Here is a 16841-nt window from a genome sequence, read left to right on the forward strand (position 1 = left end):
TGGTTTTCCAAACCTCATGTTTGCCTTTCGTAAGTGCGAGACGAGTATAGGATATGGATTGGGTGGAAGATAGTCTTGCACAAGTAGAAGGCTCTCATACAATGCTCTCCACACTTCGTCCATCCTTATGTCAGCACAGTATTGCATCATAGCCAGGTGTGACGCAACCGCTTTAGGCGCTTGTGACGTAGCGACGCTAACTTGCTTGTTGATTTCTGGCAACGAAAAAAAAAACAGTTTTATCGTACTCTTTTTTATCCTACTTGGTTTAATATCTTTTTATTGTGTTTATTTACCGGCGGTTCATTAGTTCCGTAAATTTGAATGTTTTCAACAGCAAACAACGCTATTATTGCTACTTTTATCTTACTCATTTTATCGACTTGTGGCCAAGCTGTGTTTTTGATCCCATATTGAACATTTCCAGGATTATCCATTGGTGGAAATTTTGGTACAAGATGCGGAAACGTTGAGTCCAGTTGAGATTTTGCAGCCTGGGAAAAGTTGTTTCAGTGGGGGGAAAAACAGTTAAAAAAGGGAAAAAAAACAGGGTCTAAACTCTAAAGTGTAGTAATTATGGTTTATATCATGGAAAAAAAGTCTGCAATGTAATGAAAAGCCGCGTTCCAATTCAACAAATTAGGATGTGGCTGTCAAAATAGGAGAAGAGAGCAACCTACCCGGTTTCAATTACATGCATAAAGTTTATGTTTAAAACTTTTTCACCCAGTACCACACCAAAACCGTAGGTAGTATGTGACCGTAGAAAAATAGAAGGCAACATGTAACAGTAAAAACCACACCTTGATAGCAGGTGACAGTTCAATAGCATCTTCACTAAATCCCAACACAACGCAAGTCACCACATAATTAAGTTCTTCAAGTTTGCTATTAAGAACTGTGGAATGAAAATGAGCTTCATTTTCAGGGGTTGGCATCACACATTCAATCAGGTGCTTTAGGGATTGTGTTTCTGATGATCTTGCACACCTAGGAAAGAAAGTTTTGCATAAAGTTTCAATAAACTACTAAAAAAAATCCCTGAAAAAAAAATATATGTATATTTTTTTTTAATATACTAGCCCAGTAGTGACACAAACTCAGTATGTAACTTAAACATGGGACCAATGCAGAAAACAAATATTTTACAACCTAAACCATGTAATACCAGAAAAATACTTACAGTTCAGGGTCAGCAACCTCAAGCAATAAGTCCTTATATTTTGCAATCATTCTGTCAGCTAATATTAAAATATTTTCATCCACAGATGTGAGAAGTTGTGTAATGACAGGATGAAGAAAAGATGCACATTTCAATTTCGCACCAGTTCCTCTGTACAGCCGACAAATCTATAAAATTAATCAAGAATAAAGTCACAAAGTAAAACTATTTTGCAAATGGTAAGAATAAGAAATGCACAATTAGGCTTCTTCATGTTTTAAAAAATTTAATGTCATCGTTTTGTTTAATAACTTTAGGTATGTTGTTCATGTTCAGGGTAGGTATTGTAGACTTATAAACCTCAGACTTTCATACTTTCAGAATATTTAAATTTACCTGTACTACTAGACCTTCTTCTGTTTGTTTTGCAAATGACTTGGCCCGAGTTTGTGCAAGAGTAAGCAGAAACAAGTAATGCACGACAGAAAACATTGAGTGTTCAAGAATCAAGCTTGCAATCTTCATCTGCCAGGCCTAATATTAGAAAAGCAAAAAAATCTTTTAAGAAAAGGATGACACTTAATCACCAGCTGTTAGTCCAGTATTTCAAAAGTGAAGCCAACAGATAGTGTATCAAAACAGATATTAATAAAATATACACTTCTTTTTATTACCATTTTTTCTTTGAGCCAAGTATGTCACAAAACAGAATAAAACTGCCACTTTTTTTGTCCACAGTGAGAAAACAATACCCTAATACCGAGTAGCACTTCTACCAAAAAGTTACCATACACTTTTCTATTAAAAGTTATTGATTTTTTTGGTCAACTCCCATAATTCAAGTTTCTAACCATAAGGCAATAGCTGATAGGGTATTGTTAACATCTAATTTTTTTATAGATTTTATTTCAATTCTATTTTTCCTACTTGTATAATTGGTCCCATCATTTCTGTGTGCATGGGATCAATTTTTGATCGTTTTTTTCCTGCAGTAGGTTGAGGTTGTCCACCAGGACTGTAGTACTTTTGGAAAGTTGCCAGATATTGTTCTGCTTGGCCTCGGTCCAAGAACACACCCTCATGTAATGCTTGGAAAGGCAAAGTTGAAACTACTAAGCGAGGTTGACTGTTAAAAATAAAGATTGATTAAACAACACAAAATGATATATATATGCATCAAAAGCTTATGTTGGTTGCAAGAAGTAGATTGATTTGGATATGAGAGTTACCCAAATTCAAAATATTCACATTTCAATTGAAATATGAATGTTAGAATTCACTATATAACAAAATTTATATTGTGTAATAGAATTTATTGTCATTTTTTCATGTCTTTATAGCAACTACTTTTTTAGGCATAGCAAACCTTGCTTGAAAATTGCCTTGTGAATTTACAGGAGTCTGTAAAAACAACAAATAATAGGTTTTTGTTGCTGGAATGTATGTTTTAGACGCCGAAGACTTTGATGTTTGGCAAAGCAAGAAGTTTAATGTGATTCTTTTCTTTGACATAACAGCATGAACAATGAGGCGTTTGATCTCATCTTCAACAGGTGAAGTATCAGATACTATAGATTCAATGTCTGAACGACCAAAAGCGCGAGAGGTCCAACCATGTTCATCTTCCACTGGTACTATTAAATCTATAGAAACATAAAACTAATAGGAATAAAAATGTTAAGGGTTTGTTGTATATTACAAGGATGCTGTATTGTTAGAAAATAAGTAAGAAATATACATCACTAAAATCTATGTCTTTTCATGACCAAAATAAAAATAGTCCAATTAAAAAGCCTACCAAGCAAACAGTGCTTGTTGGATGATTCAATGTGTTTAAAATCCTCGACAAGGGTAAGTGAAAAGTATTTGCCAGCCACAGAAAAATCCTGACTTGTCACTACAACACCAACTTTCAGTTCAACTTGGGTCCAGTTATTACAAATCGACCCTTTAAAAACACATGGCCCAGACAAGGAAACCAACAACGATATCTGCAATTAGAATATGATCGATTTTAACACATTGAAATTTGGTCACACACATTTTAAATTTCAACATGGTGTAATAAGATGAAACCTAATTTGTGCAAAGTCTCCACAACATTCCTAAACGTTATTAGGCAACTTGTGTTTAACTTGCTTCAAGAGACAAATATCAATAATTGCTTATGGCTTAAGTATTAAAACTAGAAAAAATATGTACTTGTTGATTTGTTTCTTGTGAAACATGTTCATTTGATACAGTTGATGATTGGATTGGTTCAAAACAAGCTTCAAGAATCTTGGGATTAACATGGGACACAATATGTTCCAAACCCCAAAAGCTACTTCCATTTTTAGTCTTCACTGATGATAAAACAGTTTCACCCAGTTTTGTGGCAACACAATCAATACTTTTTCTGATGGCATGCAATGGTTCCTTTCTCAAATGAAACCTTGAGTTAACAACAATAAAGACCAGCTTAATCCTTTGCCAATAAACAGATAACAGATATATATACCTTTCTGCAAGCCGCCTAAATCTGCGCACAAATCCAGGGTAAGGATTGTAAGGTAAAACATTAAGTTGTAGAAGTTGTTTTGTCATGTCAGCCATGTTTGCAGTAATGCCTGTGTCTTTTAGATATTGCTTGATAATGTCAATTTCATGTGCTACATTTTCATTGGTGATAGGTGGCAAAGTCAATCTCTGCAAAATCATAAATTAACTATCTGTATGTATTGACCTGTAAATCTGGTGCAACTCATTTAGTACAACAAATTTAAATTTATTTTAACAACATGGCTTACTGCTCCACCAGGCTGTACAGGTCCTGAAGTTTTTGCTTGCTGTGGTGTTGCAGGCCCACTCCGATCACCTGATGAGGTTTCAACTCGATCCTCAGGCCGAATCACATGACATGGTAGTAGAAGTTTATACCTTCCTGCTGTGAGTGGTTGCTGCTGCATAAATTTGATAAAACACTAATTGTTATACTTATTCATATGTGAGCTGCGTAAAAATGCAAAGCAAGCTTATGTTGCGAAATGTGTGTCCTGTTTTTGAAGTGACAACAAAAATTTGCACCTGTGATTCTTAACCTCTACTTTATTTTTATCCTGATGAAACAATCAACCACTTCTCACATAATAACAGAACTTTTTGTGATTTCTGGTAATGTAATTCTTTACCAAACATCTTTACACCTTTAAGAAACAGGGTTCAAGGTTTCTCACCCCTGCTTAAACACATCAAGCAAGGATTTTTATAAAGGTCAGGTATTAGAAATATGGATGTTTGCTAGCCAAAGTTATTCAATTACATAACTAGGAAGGTACTTACTCTTGACATTTTGCTACGCCCGTAAGTACTCACTGGGCACGGTTGATTGGTTGGCTGAAGAGTGTTGTATCTTAACCAGATATTATTGATGTATTGTTAACATGCTATATGCATTGTATCTTAATACAAATCAGTGATTTTTGATTCAGTGTTGATGTTGAGTTGTTAAAATTCATTGACCGTTTATTTGGCAACTATTTGGGAAACCCCCAATAACAATAAAAATCAAGTTCATAGAGATAAAACGCTAGCGCAAAAATTTATTTGTCAAAATGCCATATACGAGGTAAACGATTTTTCGGTTGAAGTCATTTGTATTCACACATAGTTTATTAAAAGACGTAAAACAAAGTAATATATTTCATAGCGCTTAGTGGCTTGAAAATCAGGGTTGCCAACTGAAAAATTAGAATTATCAGAGTTGCCAAATCATTGTCACAGATCGTTGTTGTAAAGTGGCCTGGATTTTTGACTGGCCTGTAGGCACGTGCCTACTTTGCCTATTGGTTAATCCAGCACTGCTTATGACTCACAGTTACAGTAATCAAAATAACATTTTGACAACAGATTATGAAAAAGCACATTTATAAAAAAAAATAGTGGAAAAACAATACTTTACTCATAGCATGAAATATTCAGTTTGCACAACCCATATGAAAACAATTTTATGCGTTATTTGTGACTTCCAGCAAAAACTTAGGTCTGTTTTCAATGTTGCATGTAAAATTAACATGCCTGTGGGTAGCGTGATTTATGTTTACATGTCTCTTTACTGACAACAGATTTTTTAAAACCACCGTACAAAACTTACACTCATAGCTAGATTGCACTTTCGGCATATTATCGTCTCCAAAATCAATGCAAATTGCCCAAGTTTACTTTTTCCCAACTATTTATTCGTAAGAATAAAATGAAACAATTATTGTATTGTATGATACCGTCGGTATACGACGCGATGACGTATTTCGAAGTTGAAGTCTGCGCGCCCGCTCATTGGTTGAATGTTCAAACTTCGGTGACGTAATTTATAACTCGTGGCGGAGCGGGGAAAAATAAAGTGGCGCGAAAAAGGCCTAGTTTGTTCAGCGTGCGACGAAGTGAGGTCACTGCTGCTTGTAGTAACATTTAGCACGTTTTTACTGTTGCTTAAATAGTGTTAGGAGGTGCATGTAACAATTAAAGAATAAAAAATGAACTTGTCTTTGGAGGAAACTATAATTCAAACCCGGGGATTTCTAGATAGAATATCAGTACCTGGTGAGCAAGCCGATGGCATTTGCGACTTACTAAAAGGTTAGTGCTTATCCGTGTTTAGTTTGTGTTAAGTACATTTTTAACATCATGGTTTGTTTGTAGATAACTGTGTGGATTCAAACACTATAATAGAAACAGAATTTGACACTTTGAAGAAAGCTTTTCCATGCATACCATTGGGTTATTTGTTGAAAATAGTCAACCATTTTAAGCAAAAAGCACCCCCATCAATAGAAGTTGAAAGTGAGGGTCTAGTGTACAATCGTACGTACATAGGTTAATGACGTCACAAAATCATGAAATTACGTCACCACATAGTTTAGGTGATATGATGACGTCATGCAAAATTTTGCGTATCTATGACGTCATTAACCCTGTTTTGAACAACATCAAAAAAATTGACGTCACTGATGCGAAGCCTTGCCAACCATTGTTGCAATAAGGTCGAAATAAACTACCGAACAAAAGTTAGGTACAACACCAAATTACAAATTAGTGTTGATAAACCAACAAAAGAGCTAGCATTAGACTAAATTGATAAAAAACAACATTGTAAGTTGAAATTAGTGTAAAATAATACTTAATTCCACAAATGCTCACAATAATTAACATTACAATCAACAATATTGACCAAAAAACAACAAAAAATAGATACGAATCATAATGTTTCTATGGCGCGAGAAATTATGACGATATTGGGTTCCTTTTTTAATGTATTAACACAAAAGGGGATTCCCAAAACACAGCATTAGGAAAAGCAATTCTTATGAGGGAATGTTTGAGAGCCTACATCTCGGCTTTGCGACGAGCTAGCTACAAGCGGGAGCCATCGCAAGAAACCTTAGGGCCCCTACCGTCGATTGATGCACCCCCGGTAGATATGTCACCGGAGGGCGCTGCACAGTGCCCCCTCTCCCAAAGGACCTTTTTTAAAAATGGTAATTGTGACGTCACAAAGTCATTTTTTGGAATTCGAAGTCGGCAAAGACGGTAAAAAATAGATACAAGCCTCAAGAAGGCTGATGAGCAATTTCAAGTCGATCGCTTGATTACTTTTCTCTCAGCAGACAATTTAGTTGAGGCATGTCGGCCTTGTGTAGAGTCGTACGTACCCGTTTGTTACCAAGTGTAGAATCGTACGTAAAAACGGTCATCTTTGAGAGCCTACATCTCGGCTTTGCGACGAGCTAGCTACAAGCGGGAGCCATCGCAAGAAACCTTAGGGCCCCTACCGTCGATTGATGCACCCCCGGTAGATATGTCACCGGAGGGCGCTGCACAGTGCCCCCTCTCCCAAAGGACCTTTTTTAAAAATGGTAATTGTGACGTCACAAAGTCATTTTTTGGAATTCGAAGTCGGCAAAGACGGTAAAAAATAGATACAAGCCTCAAGAAGGCTGATGAGCAATTTCAAGTCGATCGCTTGATTACTTTTCTCTCAGCAGACAATTTAGTTGAGGCATGTCGGCCTTGTGTAGAGTCGTACGTACCCGTTTGTTACCAAGTGTAGAATCGTACGTAAAAACGGTCATCTTTGAGAGCCTACATCTCGGCTTTGCGACGAGCTAGCTACAAGCGGGAGCCATCGCAAGAAACCTTAGGGCCCCTACCGTCGATTGATGCACCCCCGGTAGATATGTCACCGGAGGGCGCTGCACAGTGCCCCCTCTCCCAAAGGACCTTTTTTAAAAATGGTAATTGTGACGTCACAAAGTCATTTTTTGGAATTCGAAGTCGGCAAAGACGGTAAAAAATAGATACAAGCCTCAAGAAGGCTGATGAGCAATTTCAAGTCGATCGCTTGATTACTTTTCTCTCAGCAGACAATTTAGTTGAGGCATGTCGGCCTTGTGTAGAGTCGTACGTACCCGTTTGTTACCAAGTGTAGAATCGTACGTAAAAACGGTCATCTTTGAGAGCCTACATCTCGGCTTTGCGACGAGCTAGCTACAAGCGGGAGCCATCGCAAGAAACCTTAGGGCCCCTACCGTCGATTGATGCACCCCCGGTAGATATGTCACCGGAGGGCGCTGCACAGTGCCCCCTCTCCCAAAGGACCTTTTTTAAAAATGGTAATTGTGACGTCACAAAGTCATTTTTTGGAATTCGAAGTCGGCAAAGACGGTAAAAAATAGATACAAGCCTCAAGAAGGCTGATGAGCAATTTCAAGTCGATCGCTTGATTACTTTTCTCTCAGCAGACAATTTAGTTGAGGCATGTCGGCCTTGTGTAGAGTCGTACGTACCCGTTTGTTACCAAGTGTAGAATCGTACGTAAAAACGGTCATCTTTGAGAGCCTACATCTCGGCTTTGCGACGAGCTAGCTACAAGCGGGAGCCATCGCAAGAAACCTTAGGGCCCCTACCGTCGATTGATGCACCCCCGGTAGATATGTCACCGGAGGGCGCTGCACAGTGCCCCCTCTCCCAAAGGACCTTTTTTAAAAATGGTAATTGTGACGTCACAAAGTCATTTTTTGGAATTCGAAGTCGGCAAAGACGGTAAAAAATAGATACAAGCCTCAAGAAGGCTGATGAGCAATTTCAAGTCGATCGCTTGATTACTTTTCTCTCAGCAGACAATTTAGTTGAGGCATGTCGGCCTTGTGTAGAGTCGTACGTACCCGTTTGTTACCAAGTGTAGAATCGTACGTAAAAACGGTCATCTTTGAGAGCCTACATCTCGGCTTTGCGACGAGCTAGCTACAAGCGGGAGCCATCGCAAGAAACCTTAGGGCCCCTACCGTCGATTGATGCACCCCCGGTAGATATGTCACCGGAGGGCGCTGCACAGTGCCCCCTCTCCCAAAGGACCTTTTTTAAAAATGGTAATTGTGACGTCACAAAGTCATTTTTTGGAATTCGAAGTCGGCAAAGACGGTAAAAAATAGATACAAGCCTCAAGAAGGCTGATGAGCAATTTCAAGTCGATCGCTTGATTACTTTTCTCTCAGCAGACAATTTAGTTGAGGCATGTCGGCCTTGTGTAGAGTCGTACGTACCCGTTTGTTACCAAGTGTAGAATCGTACGTAAAAACGGTCATCTTTGAGAGCCTACATCTCGGCTTTGCGACGAGCTAGCTACAAGCGGGAGCCATCGCAAGAAACCTTAGGGCCCCTACCGTCGATTGATGCACCCCCGGTAGATATGTCACCGGAGGGCGCTGCACAGTGCCCCCTCTCCCAAAGGACCTTTTTTAAAAATGGTAATTGTGACGTCACAAAGTCATTTTTTGGAATTCGAAGTCGGCAAAGACGGTAAAAAATAGATACAAGCCTCAAGAAGGCTGATGAGCAATTTCAAGTCGATCGCTTGATTACTTTTCTCTCAGCAGACAATTTAGTTGAGGCATGTCGGCCTTGTGTAGAGTCGTACGTACCCGTTTGTTACCAAGTGTAGAATCGTACGTAAAAACGGTCATCTTTGAGAGCCTACATCTCGGCTTTGCGACGAGCTAGCTACAAGCGGGAGCCATCGCAAGAAACCTTAGGGCCCCTACCGTCGATTGATGCACCCCCGGTAGATATGTCACCGGAGGGCGCTGCACAGTGCCCCCTCTCCCAAAGGACCTTTTTTAAAAATGGTAATTGTGACGTCACAAAGTCATTTTTTGGAATTCGAAGTCGGCAAAGACGGTAAAAAATAGATACAAGCCTCAAGAAGGCTGATGAGCAATTTCAAGTCGATCGCTTGATTACTTTTCTCTCAGCAGACAATTTAGTTGAGGCATGTCGGCCTTGTGTAGAGTCGTACGTACCCGTTTGTTACCAAGTGTAGAATCGTACGTAAAAACGGTCATCTTTGAGAGCCTACATCTCGGCTTTGCGACGAGCTAGCTACAAGCGGGAGCCATCGCAAGAAACCTTAGGGCCCCTACCGTCGATTGATGCACCCCCGGTAGATATGTCACCGGAGGGCGCTGCACAGTGCCCCCTCTCCCAAAGGACCTTTTTTAAAAATGGTAATTGTGACGTCACAAAGTCATTTTTTGGAATTCGAAGTCGGCAAAGACGGTAAAAAATAGATACAAGCCTCAAGAAGGCTGATGAGCAATTTCAAGTCGATCGCTTGATTACTTTTCTCTCAGCAGACAATTTAGTTGAGGCATGTCGGCCTTGTGTAGAGTCGTACGTACCCGTTTGTTACCAAGTGTAGAATCGTACGTAAAAACGGTCATCTTTGAGAGCCTACATCTCGGCTTTGCGACGAGCTAGCTACAAGCGGGAGCCATCGCAAGAAACCTTAGGGCCCCTACCGTCGATTGATGCACCCCCGGTAGATATGTCACCGGAGGGCGCTGCACAGTGCCCCCTCTCCCAAAGGACCTTTTTTAAAAATGGTAATTGTGACGTCACAAAGTCATTTTTTGGAATTCGAAGTCGGCAAAGACGGTAAAAAATAGATACAAGCCTCAAGAAGGCTGATGAGCAATTTCAAGTCGATCGCTTGATTACTTTTCTCTCAGCAGACAATTTAGTTGAGGCATGTCGGCCTTGTGTAGAGTCGTACGTACCCGTTTGTTACCAAGTGTAGAATCGTACGTAAAAACGGTCATCTTTGAGAGCCTACATCTCGGCTTTGCGACGAGCTAGCTACAAGCGGGAGCCATCGCAAGAAACCTTAGGGCCCCTACCGTCGATTGATGCACCCCCGGTAGATATGTCACCGGAGGGCGCTGCACAGTGCCCCCTCTCCCAAAGGACCTTTTTTAAAAATGGTAATTGTGACGTCACAAAGTCATTTTTTGGAATTCGAAGTCGGCAAAGACGGTAAAAAATAGATACAAGCCTCAAGAAGGCTGATGAGCAATTTCAAGTCGATCGCTTGATTACTTTTCTCTCAGCAGACAATTTAGTTGAGGCATGTCGGCCTTGTGTAGAGTCGTACGTACCCGTTTGTTACCAAGTGTAGAATCGTACGTAAAAACGGTCATCTTTGAGAGCCTACATCTCGGCTTTGCGACGAGCTAGCTACAAGCGGGAGCCATCGCAAGAAACCTTAGGGCCCCTACCGTCGATTGATGCACCCCCGGTAGATATGTCACCGGAGGGCGCTGCACAGTGCCCCCTCTCCCAAAGGACCTTTTTTAAAAATGGTAATTGTGACGTCACAAAGTCATTTTTTGGAATTCGAAGTCGGCAAAGACGGTAAAAAATAGATACAAGCCTCAAGAAGGCTGATGAGCAATTTCAAGTCGATCGCTTGATTACTTTTCTCTCAGCAGACAATTTAGTTGAGGCATGTCGGCCTTGTGTAGAGTCGTACGTACCCGTTTGTTACCAAGTGTAGAATCGTACGTAAAAACGGTCATCTTTGAGAGCCTACATCTCGGCTTTGCGACGAGCTAGCTACAAGCGGGAGCCATCGCAAGAAACCTTAGGGCCCCTACCGTCGATTGATGCACCCCCGGTAGATATGTCACCGGAGGGCGCTGCACAGTGCCCCCTCTCCCAAAGGACCTTTTTTAAAAATGGTAATTGTGACGTCACAAAGTCATTTTTTGGAATTCGAAGTCGGCAAAGACGGTAAAAAATAGATACAAGCCTCAAGAAGGCTGATGAGCAATTTCAAGTCGATCGCTTGATTACTTTTCTCTCAGCAGACAATTTAGTTGAGGCATGTCGGCCTTGTGTAGAGTCGTACGTACCCGTTTGTTACCAAGTGTAGAATCGTACGTAAAAACGGTCATCTTTGAGAGCCTACATCTCGGCTTTGCGACGAGCTAGCTACAAGCGGGAGCCATCGCAAGAAACCTTAGGGCCCCTACCGTCGATTGATGCACCCCCGGTAGATATGTCACCGGAGGGCGCTGCACAGTGCCCCCTCTCCCAAAGGACCTTTTTTAAAAATGGTAATTGTGACGTCACAAAGTCATTTTTTGGAATTCGAAGTCGGCAAAGACGGTAAAAAATAGATACAAGCCTCAAGAAGGCTGATGAGCAATTTCAAGTCGATCGCTTGATTACTTTTCTCTCAGCAGACAATTTAGTTGAGGCATGTCGGCCTTGTGTAGAGTCGTACGTACCCGTTTGTTACCAAGTGTAGAATCGTACGTAAAAACGGTCATCTTTGAGAGCCTACATCTCGGCTTTGCGACGAGCTAGCTACAAGCGGGAGCCATCGCAAGAAACCTTAGGGCCCCTACCGTCGATTGATGCACCCCCGGTAGATATGTCACCGGAGGGCGCTGCACAGTGCCCCCTCTCCCAAAGGACCTTTTTTAAAAATGGTAATTGTGACGTCACAAAGTCATTTTTTGGAATTCGAAGTCGGCAAAGACGGTAAAAAATAGATACAAGCCTCAAGAAGGCTGATGAGCAATTTCAAGTCGATCGCTTGATTACTTTTCTCTCAGCAGACAATTTAGTTGAGGCATGTCGGCCTTGTGTAGAGTCGTACGTACCCGTTTGTTACCAAGTGTAGAATCGTACGTAAAAACGGTCATCTTTGAGAGCCTACATCTCGGCTTTGCGACGAGCTAGCTACAAGCGGGAGCCATCGCAAGAAACCTTAGGGCCCCTACCGTCGATTGATGCACCCCCGGTAGATATGTCACCGGAGGGCGCTGCACAGTGCCCCCTCTCCCAAAGGACCTTTTTTAAAAATGGTAATTGTGACGTCACAAAGTCATTTTTTGGAATTCGAAGTCGGCAAAGACGGTAAAAAATAGATACAAGCCTCAAGAAGGCTGATGAGCAATTTCAAGTCGATCGCTTGATTACTTTTCTCTCAGCAGACAATTTAGTTGAGGCATGTCGGCCTTGTGTAGAGTCGTACGTACCCGTTTGTTACCAAGTGTAGAATCGTACGTAAAAACGGTCATCTTTGAGAGCCTACATCTCGGCTTTGCGACGAGCTAGCTACAAGCGGGAGCCATCGCAAGAAACCTTAGGGCCCCTACCGTCGATTGATGCACCCCCGGTAGATATGTCACCGGAGGGCGCTGCACAGTGCCCCCTCTCCCAAAGGACCTTTTTTAAAAATGGTAATTGTGACGTCACAAAGTCATTTTTTGGAATTCGAAGTCGGCAAAGACGGTAAAAAATAGATACAAGCCTCAAGAAGGCTGATGAGCAATTTCAAGTCGATCGCTTGATTACTTTTCTCTCAGCAGACAATTTAGTTGAGGCATGTCGGCCTTGTGTAGAGTCGTACGTACCCGTTTGTTACCAAGTGTAGAATCGTACGTAAAAACGGTCATCTTTGAGAGCCTACATCTCGGCTTTGCGACGAGCTAGCTACAAGCGGGAGCCATCGCAAGAAACCTTAGGGCCCCTACCGTCGATTGATGCACCCCCGGTAGATATGTCACCGGAGGGCGCTGCACAGTGCCCCCTCTCCCAAAGGACCTTTTTTAAAAATGGTAATTGTGACGTCACAAAGTCATTTTTTGGAATTCGAAGTCGGCAAAGACGGTAAAAAATAGATACAAGCCTCAAGAAGGCTGATGAGCAATTTCAAGTCGATCGCTTGATTACTTTTCTCTCAGCAGACAATTTAGTTGAGGCATGTCGGCCTTGTGTAGAGTCGTACGTACCCGTTTGTTACCAAGTGTAGAATCGTACGTAAAAACGGTCATCTTTGAGAGCCTACATCTCGGCTTTGCGACGAGCTAGCTACAAGCGGGAGCCATCGCAAGAAACCTTAGGGCCCCTACCGTCGATTGATGCACCCCCGGTAGATATGTCACCGGAGGGCGCTGCACAGTGCCCCCTCTCCCAAAGGACCTTTTTTAAAAATGGTAATTGTGACGTCACAAAGTCATTTTTTGGAATTCGAAGTCGGCAAAGACGGTAAAAAATAGATACAAGCCTCAAGAAGGCTGATGAGCAATTTCAAGTCGATCGCTTGATTACTTTTCTCTCAGCAGACAATTTAGTTGAGGCATGTCGGCCTTGTGTAGAGTCGTACGTACCCGTTTGTTACCAAGTGTAGAATCGTACGTAAAAACGGTCATCTTTGAGAGCCTACATCTCGGCTTTGCGACGAGCTAGCTACAAGCGGGAGCCATCGCAAGAAACCTTAGGGCCCCTACCGTCGATTGATGCACCCCCGGTAGATATGTCACCGGAGGGCGCTGCACAGTGCCCCCTCTCCCAAAGGACCTTTTTTAAAAATGGTAATTGTGACGTCACAAAGTCATTTTTTGGAATTCGAAGTCGGCAAAGACGGTAAAAAATAGATACAAGCCTCAAGAAGGCTGATGAGCAATTTCAAGTCGATCGCTTGATTACTTTTCTCTCAGCAGACAATTTAGTTGAGGCATGTCGGCCTTGTGTAGAGTCGTACGTACCCGTTTGTTACCAAGTGTAGAATCGTACGTAAAAACGGTCATCTTTGAGAGCCTACATCTCGGCTTTGCGACGAGCTAGCTACAAGCGGGAGCCATCGCAAGAAACCTTAGGGCCCCTACCGTCGATTGATGCACCCCCGGTAGATATGTCACCGGAGGGCGCTGCACAGTGCCCCCTCTCCCAAAGGACCTTTTTTAAAAATGGTAATTGTGACGTCACAAAGTCATTTTTTGGAATTCGAAGTCGGCAAAGACGGTAAAAAATAGATACAAGCCTCAAGAAGGCTGATGAGCAATTTCAAGTCGATCGCTTGATTACTTTTCTCTCAGCAGACAATTTAGTTGAGGCATGTCGGCCTTGTGTAGAGTCGTACGTACCCGTTTGTTACCAAGTGTAGAATCGTACGTAAAAACGGTCATCTTTGAGAGCCTACATCTCGGCTTTGCGACGAGCTAGCTACAAGCGGGAGCCATCGCAAGAAACCTTAGGGCCCCTACCGTCGATTGATGCACCCCCGGTAGATATGTCACCGGAGGGCGCTGCACAGTGCCCCCTCTCCCAAAGGACCTTTTTTAAAAATGGTAATTGTGACGTCACAAAGTCATTTTTTGGAATTCGAAGTCGGCAAAGACGGTAAAAAATAGATACAAGCCTCAAGAAGGCTGATGAGCAATTTCAAGTCGATCGCTTGATTACTTTTCTCTCAGCAGACAATTTAGTTGAGGCATGTCGGCCTTGTGTAGAGTCGTACGTACCCGTTTGTTACCAAGTGTAGAATCGTACGTAAAAACGGTCATCTTTGAGAGCCTACATCTCGGCTTTGCGACGAGCTAGCTACAAGCGGGAGCCATCGCAAGAAACCTTAGGGCCCCTACCGTCGATTGATGCACCCCCGGTAGATATGTCACCGGAGGGCGCTGCACAGTGCCCCCTCTCCCAAAGGACCTTTTTTAAAAATGGTAATTGTGACGTCACAAAGTCATTTTTTGGAATTCGAAGTCGGCAAAGACGGTAAAAAATAGATACAAGCCTCAAGAAGGCTGATGAGCAATTTCAAGTCGATCGCTTGATTACTTTTCTCTCAGCAGACAATTTAGTTGAGGCATGTCGGCCTTGTGTAGAGTCGTACGTACCCGTTTGTTACCAAGTGTAGAATCGTACGTAAAAACGGTCATCTTTGAGAGCCTACATCTCGGCTTTGCGACGAGCTAGCTACAAGCGGGAGCCATCGCAAGAAACCTTAGGGCCCCTACCGTCGATTGATGCACCCCCGGTAGATATGTCACCGGAGGGCGCTGCACAGTGCCCCCTCTCCCAAAGGACCTTTTTTAAAAATGGTAATTGTGACGTCACAAAGTCATTTTTTGGAATTCGAAGTCGGCAAAGACGGTAAAAAATAGATACAAGCCTCAAGAAGGCTGATGAGCAATTTCAAGTCGATCGTGATTACTTTTCTCTCAGCAGACAATTTAGTTGAGGCATGTCGGCCTTGTGTAGAGTCGTACGTACCCGTTTGTTACCAAGTGTAGAATCGTACGTAAAAACGGTCATCTTTGAGAGCCTACATCTCGGCTTTGCGACGAGCTAGCTACAAGCGGGAGCCATCGCAAGAAACCTTAGGGCCCCTACCGTCGATTGATGCACCCCCGGTAGATATGTCACCGGAGGGCGCTGCACAGTGCCCCCTCTCCCAAAGGACCTTTTTTAAAAATGGTAATTGTGACGTCACAAAGTCATTTTTTGGAATTCGAAGTCGGCAAAGACGGTAAAAAATAGATACAAGCCTCAAGAAGGCTGATGAGCAATTTCAAGTCGATCGCTTGATTACTTTTCTCTCAGCAGACAATTTAGTTGAGGCATGTCGGCCTTGTGTAGAGTCGTACGTACCCGTTTGTTACCAAGTGTAGAATCGTACGTAAAAACGGTCATCTTTGAGAGCCTACATCTCGGCTTTGCGACGAGCTAGCTACAAGCGGGAGCCATCGCAAGAAACCTTAGGGCCCCTACCGTCGATTGATGCACCCCCGGTAGATATGTCACCGGAGGGCGCTGCACAGTGCCCCCTCTCCCAAAGGACCTTTTTAAAAATGGTAATTGTGACGTCACAAAGTCATTTTTTGGAATTCGAAGTCGGCAAAGACGGTAAAAAATAGATACAAGCCTCAAGAAGGCTGATGAGCAATTTCAAGTCGATCGCTTGATTACTTTTCTCTCAGCAGACAATTTAGTTGAGGCATGTCGGCCTTGTGTAGAGTCGTACGTACCCGTTTGTTACCAAGTGTAGAATCGTACGTAAAAACGGTCATCTTTGAGAGCCTACATCTCGGCTTTGCGACGAGCTAGCTACAAGCGGGAGCCATCGCAAGAAACCTTAGGGCCCCTACCGTCGATTGATGCACCCCCGGTAGATATGTCACCGGAGGGCGCTGCACAGTGCCCCCTCTCCCAAAGGACCTTTTTTAAAAATGGTAATTGTGACGTCACAAAGTCATTTTTTGGAATTCGAAGTCGGCAAAGACGGTAAAAAATAGATACAAGCCTCAAGAAGGCTGATGAGCAATTTCAAGTCGATCGCTTGATTACTTTTCTCTCAGCAGACAATTTAGTTGAGGCATGTCGGCCTTGTGTAGAGTCGTACGTACCCGTTTGTTACCAAGTGTAGAATCGTACGTAAAAACGGTCATCTTTGAGAGCCTACATCTCGGCTTTGCGACGAGCTAGCTACAAGCGGGAGCCATCGCAAGAAACCTTAGGGCCCCTACCGTCGATTGATGCACCCCCGGTAGATATGTCACCGGAGGGCGCTGCA

At 42.5% G+C, this 16841-nt stretch overlaps 1 protein-coding gene and 1 long non-coding RNA gene across 5 annotated transcripts in view; one reads left to right on the top strand and one right to left on the bottom strand.

Moving 5' to 3' along the window:
- The window catches only part of LOC145238583 (uncharacterized), a 37111-nt gene that overhangs the window by 4043 nt on the left and 16227 nt on the right, over nt 1–16841 (bottom strand). Inside the window, exons 1-12 of one of the 4 annotated variants that reach the window (XM_080101798.1) lie at nt 4484–4681; nt 3952–4101; nt 3663–3850; nt 3365–3596; nt 2961–3153; nt 2529–2805; nt 2090–2288; nt 1559–1696; nt 1184–1350; nt 804–990; nt 371–494; nt 14–215 (exon numbers count right to left, since the gene is read on the bottom strand). In XM_080101798.1, the coding sequence (XP_079957924.1) occupies nt 14–215; nt 371–494; nt 804–990; nt 1184–1350; nt 1559–1696; nt 2090–2288; nt 2529–2805; nt 2961–3153; nt 3365–3596; nt 3663–3850; nt 3952–4101; nt 4484–4492 (2066 nt within the window). In that variant the 5' untranslated portion in view covers nt 4493–4681. Of the gene's footprint in view, nt 1–13; nt 216–370; nt 495–803; nt 991–1183; nt 1351–1558; nt 1697–2089; nt 2289–2528; nt 2806–2960; nt 3154–3364; nt 3597–3662; nt 3851–3951; nt 4105–4483; nt 4682–16841 lie in introns of those variants that run through there. The other 3 variants (XM_080101797.1, XM_080101795.1, XM_080101796.1) reach the window with 3 other exon arrangements.
- Nucleotides 5436–6018, top strand: LOC145237625 (uncharacterized). The gene is made up of 2 exons (XR_013862014.1): nt 5436–5776; nt 5840–6018. It is a non-coding gene; the product is annotated as an uncharacterized LOC145237625 (long non-coding RNA).

This window comes from Phallusia mammillata, chromosome 7 (genome assembly GCF_965637545.1).
Source record: "Phallusia mammillata chromosome 7, kaPhaMamm4.hap1.1, whole genome shotgun sequence".
NCBI lineage: Eukaryota > Metazoa > Chordata > Ascidiacea > Phlebobranchia > Ascidiidae > Phallusia > Phallusia mammillata.